Source organism: Agrilus planipennis, unplaced genomic scaffold (assembly GCF_000699045.2).
Source record: "Agrilus planipennis isolate EAB-ADULT unplaced genomic scaffold, Apla_2.0 scaffold1686, whole genome shotgun sequence".
Lineage (NCBI taxonomy): Eukaryota > Metazoa > Arthropoda > Insecta > Coleoptera > Buprestidae > Agrilus > Agrilus planipennis.
The window spans coordinates 1-5,531 of record NW_020440336.1 but is presented as its reverse complement, the minus strand read 5'-3'; the positions used below and the strand labels follow the sequence as shown (position 1 = coordinate 5,531).

At 30.0% G+C, this 5,531-nt stretch overlaps 2 protein-coding genes across 3 annotated transcripts; one reads left to right on the top strand and one right to left on the bottom strand.

Annotated features, from left to right (window-relative positions):
* Positions 1-593: 593 nt before the first annotated feature.
* Positions 594-4,190, bottom strand: LOC108744000. Of its 2 annotated transcripts, XM_018479601.2 has the most exons (11): positions 4,009-4,190; positions 3,834-3,951; positions 3,649-3,729; positions 3,342-3,490; positions 2,842-3,117; positions 2,212-2,450; positions 1,996-2,152; positions 1,804-1,932; positions 1,638-1,748; positions 1,368-1,579; positions 594-778 (listed from the first exon to the last, which is right to left on the bottom strand). In XM_018479601.2, the coding sequence occupies exons 1-11, from the start codon at positions 4,071-4,073 to the stop codon at positions 732-734; spliced, it is 1,584 nt and encodes a 527-aa protein (XP_018335103.1). In that variant the 5' UTR covers positions 4,074-4,190; the 3' UTR covers positions 594-731. The 2 variants fall into 2 exon arrangements, with proteins under 2 accessions (XP_018335103.1, XP_018335104.1); XM_018479602.2 differs by lacking the exon at positions 3,649-3,729.
* Positions 4,191-4,344: 154 nt separating this feature from the next.
* Positions 4,345-5,526, top strand: LOC108743999 (ubiquitin carboxyl-terminal hydrolase isozyme L5; the record flags this gene model as incomplete). Its single annotated transcript, XM_018479599.2, has 5 exons — positions 4,345-4,609; positions 4,750-4,813; positions 4,874-5,055; positions 5,150-5,459; positions 5,511-5,526. Coding segments are annotated over exons 1-5 (648 nt in total), but the record flags the coding sequence as incomplete, so codon positions are not given.
* Between the last annotated feature and the right edge of the window lie 5 nt (positions 5,527-5,531).

Genomic DNA, 5,531 nt, shown 5'->3' with positions numbered 1-5,531 from the left:
CAATATTACTTTCAGAGTATGCCACCGTTTTTGCTTCAATGTGTAACAAATTGCTTTTCATTACTCCTTTTACAAGTATACCAGTATTCTAGTAATTTGTTTTTTTTTATTATGGGCGGCTAAATTTACTTTGCACAGCCTCTAATATTTCAATTCTAATTACTGTAGGATCATTAGGTACGTTTTTTTTCCACATTGGGGAATTTCATAATCTAATTTATTTAATTGTATTATGTGAATGTATTTTTATTAGTACATATTAACTTACTGATTGTATTTCTCGTCAAATATTCAACCTCAAAATTGAATTTTAGTTCAATTGCAGAAAAATATTTAAAAAAATCTAACGGTAATCGGCACATGAAGAAAGTATTTTTATAAATTGCGAATAAATAATTCCTACACTAGTAAAAGGTTACATATAAAAAAATATGAATTTAAAATACATACTACTGAAGAGATTTCTGTTTCTAAAAGAGTCTACACAAAATGTAATTATTCTATTAAAGTACCTATTACACAGCTAAATTATACAATATAACATCGACACGGATTTCACGAAAAAAAAAACTTCAAAAAATATAGACGTACATTTTACATTATCTTTTTTTTCAACTACATATCAAAAATAGTATTTTTGCCGTAGTATTTTTATTTTGATTTAAAAGGTGGTTAATATATTTGCATGGACTTCAAAAAGGGTCCTGATTGATTTTGTTTTTCTCTGAAATTTATTGTCTCGCCAATATTAAACCGTCATTCAAAAAATGTTTGCGGCCTAAAATAAGCAAACAATAATTGCCACAATTCAAATATGCAATATAAATTTTGGGACCTTTTTTGAAGAAATTTCTAAAAATGATTTTAAACGACCTGACAAATGGCTCATGAGCAGTGGCATTTAAAAATAAATGGAGGAAATGGTTAAGATGCAGCAGGTACAATCATTTACGAATTACAACAGGTAGTTGTATTAAGGGTAAATAATTAAGTGTTTACCCAATTTATTTTAAAGTGCTTCAAAAACAAGAGAAACCTACGTGATTATTCGAGAAACTAATAGATGTTACTTTTTTTAAAGGCAAAATAGTAGGCATTTTTAATTTTTATAAACCCAGTAAATATTAACCAAGTGATATTTAAAACAAATACCTCTTTTATTCTATAACTTATTGCACGTTAACGAGTAAATGTAACTAAAAAGCGACAAAAATTTCTGAGCGATTCAAAAGCGATTAATCTTTTTAATTGTAAAATATATAGCGTTTAGAGAATTTCCACTCAATATTATAAATAAAAAGAAAGCAATAAATTAACTAAAAATAATGTAACCGTTTAAAGAACGGTACAAGAATATTGCTATTTACCTCTTGACTCTCCTACAACGATGTTTTTCAACTGAGAAAATATATTGCCCTTGGCGAGGCCGATTTTGGGCCCTTTACGTAATTCCGGATTCGGTCCATGAGCTTGATAATTTTTTAAACTAACCAACTTCGAATTTGGACCTTTGGCTAGTCCCTTGGACGGGATTTGTCGCAGTTTTGGATCGGCTCCATGACAGTGAACATAACTCTTCCTACACAATAATAAATATTACATTAAAAATTATTTCCCACAATGAAAACTTTGCTTACAATAGTAACTGAGAATTAGCTCCTTTAACATTATTTGGATTTGCGCCCATTGTATTCTGTAAATTTGACGATATATAACCGCCTTCATATTCTCCAGTTTCTTCCAGAACCCTTTAAGATACCTTTATTTAAACATTCATCCTTAAATTTAATTACAAAAAAATACCTGCAAAAACTGCTTGATTGTTTCATAGATCCTTCTTTTTGCTCGTTTATCATTAAAGACTTCAAAGATTGCCTACTTTCTGATAGTGATATGGGCATCACTTCAGCTTTACCAGAGTTTTCTTCTTGCCTAAGGATGAACATGGTTTATGAAACCAAACACTGACAATTAAATAAAGCAGATTTTAATTACCTTTCTTTGGCTGCAGCTGCTTCTTTAGACTTTTCTTCTTCTATCATCATTGATAATATTTGGTGTGCTTTTTCTTCTTCAAAATCAACACTTTCAAGGGCAAAGGTTATTAAATGCTCTGGAGTATGGGGATACTTTTCCCTCAAACGAAAAGTCACTAAAAACATGAAGTAACTTTTGTTTTTGCAGAATTTTAAAAATAAATAATAGTTATACTTTGTGCTTTATCAACCAAAGTTTTCAGTTTTGTTGAGGGTATTATGTTTTCATTGCAAACGTCTTTTTTTCCATCATTCTTTTTTTGTGGTTGTTTTGGTATTATTTTGACGATTTCTCTTCTCTGAAAGCCCATATCCTCCAGAATTCCTGAAGTCTTTTGAATGTTATTGTCATTATTACAAAGAATGTCCAGAATTACATCTTCATCAGCTTTTGGGAATATCGACTTCATATATCTAAATAAAAGTATTTTTTACCTATACTGTATGTACACAATACAAATTCAGAACACAAGGAAAAAATTAAACAGTCTTATAAAGGTCACAATAATTAATTGGATTAAAAAAAGGTTTCACTAAAACCTCTAAAAGGTAGAAATTATTCACATTTTTATATCTACAGAAAAAGTAGGTAGATTACTAAAAAGAAACAGTTCACCAAACTCCAAGCGTTAAATTTAAGTACGTTATAAAAAACTTTTATATGGAATGTGTCATCATGTATATAATTTCATGCTATATTAGGCATTCGAATGGGAACGTATGTATGCACATGCGGAGTTCTGTAGAACTTACTTTTTGTATCTAGTTAAATAAGTAAAAAATAAATAAATACATAAATGCGCACCTCAGTTTCATTTTGGGAGAGTGAGGTGTTTTTGGTGAACTCCGATATTCGCTTATATACCCAGAGCTCAAATCCGAACCTGGTCTTAAAATAGGGCTGCCAGTTCTCGAGCTGCTGTGTAAACTAAGAGGGGGCGTTATTTGTCTTGCAGCATGAATTGAGGGATGAACATTGATATTACGACCCGGTGGTGGAGTTGCATATGGTCCAGGTGTTGTGATTGGATGTTTCTCTACTTGCAATGCACTTATTACCAGAGCTTCTCTGTTATGGTACCTATAGAGCATTTAATTAGCAATAAGAACTTTTTAGATTCAAATTACTTTACAATTTCTTAACATTAATTCCGTTTTTAAGTTTATTTTTTGTGTTTATTATTTAAATTTTACTTTCACCTTATTTTAACATCAAAAATTACAGAATACAAAAAATTTGAGCTTTAATAATCAATAAAAAAGTTTTCTAGTTGTATTAAGGAAGTAAATTTATAGAAGCCTTACTTTTTTAATAAAATTCTTATGTGTGTATCAGAGACAGTTGGAAACATCGCACTGATTTTGCTGACAGCTTGCTCGGTGTCTGTGGTAGTTGGATATGTACTCTCCTGAGCTTGATTCTTATATGTATTATAGGCATGTCCATTTAATTCCTTAAATTGGTAGGTTTAAGAAATACAGTTAATAAATATTAGTATAAACAAAGCATAAAAAGAGAATTTATATTTAAGATTAGTTAAAACCAAAGACATAAATTATAAAACAATTGGGCTTTTGTAATCAAGCACACAAAGAAATTTAAAGAAGGTACCTGATGGGGAACTGTAAACGCAGGCATGGGGGCTATGTGACTGGGGTACACGTAATTTCTTCGAAATTCTGGAGAACCATGCTATGATAACAAATCCAAGCAGCATGTGGAAAAGATGCGGATTTTACAAATAAATAGAAAACACCTATGTTTTGGCCTGACATTTGTTCTTTTTGAAAATTCACCTGCAGTGAAGGAGCACTGTCCAAACTGCTACTCTGTCTTCTTGTCATGGGTCCATTTAGTTGTCTGACATACACTTTTTGTTCTTCTCTAAGAGAACTGTTCTGGTTTGTAAAATAACTAAAATAAGACAAAACTCCATTATTACCTTTTTCTCATCTGTTTTTATTAGTTTACTTTTTGCCAAATTTTTGTCCATATACATTTTCTCGACTTATATGTCTTTCTCGTAAATCTGCCATATTCCTACTTTCTGCTTTTACAGTTAAGTATTACTTAAATTAACACTTTTTTATTAAATTAAGAAATTTAGGGATGAACTACTTTCGTTTAACCTCTGTATTGATCTGTTGACAAAAATATCTTTCCATAGATAAGACATATAAAATGTTAGAAATATTATTAATCAGTCATAGATGATAAATTAATAATTTAAAAAAGTTAATAAATAAGCAGAATCGAATTATGAAGCTATAAATTATGGATGTTCGGATATAAATTTTATTGAATTTAATGAGGAAAATAAACTCGTTTATTACCACTTCATAAATGCTTATTAAAAGTAACGGTGGTTTCTTCTGGATTCTAAGTGGTTAAATAAACAAAGTTTTGAAAATCTTCCAATATGTAAATGAGGAAGCAAAAAATTGTCAGCGTGACAACGATCAATTTGAATTAGTATTTAAATATTGTTTAATTAAAATGTCTGAAAGTGCAGGAAATTGGTGTTTAATTGAGAGTGACCCAGGAGTTTTCACGGAATTGATACGAGAATTCGGTATGATTTAATGCCTTTTTAGGTATAACCTTAAAATTCTACAAAGCTATCATATTTTTATTTTAAAAGAAAAAACGTACCAACATTGCTGTTAATTTAGTATATAATACGCATATTGTTATTTTTGTTCATTTAAATAGGTGTAAAAGGAGCACAAGTAGAAGAATTGTGGAGTTTAGATGGAGAACAATTTGAAAATTTAAAGTGAGTTAATAGAAATCGCCTTATTATTAATAACAAAAAATAACTATTAAATTTTCGTAGGCCGATTCATGGTCTTATATTTCTATTTAAATGGGCAAAGGATGAAGAACCCAGTGGCCCCATTGTACAGGATAGTAGATTAGACAAGCTATTCTTTGCAAGACAAGTAATAGAGAATGCATGTGCCACTCAAGCTATTTTAAGTGTTTTATTAAATTGTCGACATCCAGATATAAAATTAGGTATGCTAAAATAAATAAATTCAAATGAATAACTTTCTTAACCTCTAAACTTAATTATCATCCAAAATTAAATATTGACAAACCTACATTATAGGTTCAACTCTATCAGAATTGCGAGAATTTTGTCAAGGATTTGATGCTAATATGAAAGGTCTTACTATCAGTAATTCTCCTGTAATTCGTTCAGTTCATAATTCATTTGCAAGACAAAATTTGTTTGAATTTGATAATTCACTGGCAAGCAAAAGTGAAGATGTGTACCACTTTATTGGTTATATACCTTTTGAGGGAAGATTGTATGAGTTGGATGGGTTAAAAAGCGGCCCAATTGACTTGGGTCCTATTCCTGTTAATGCTGAGTGGACAGACATAGTAAGGCCAATAATAGAAAAAAGAATTCAAAAGTATGTTGTTATTTCTTATTCACTTTTATTGCATTAATTGTGAGCTTTTAGATATAGTGAAGGAGAAATTCA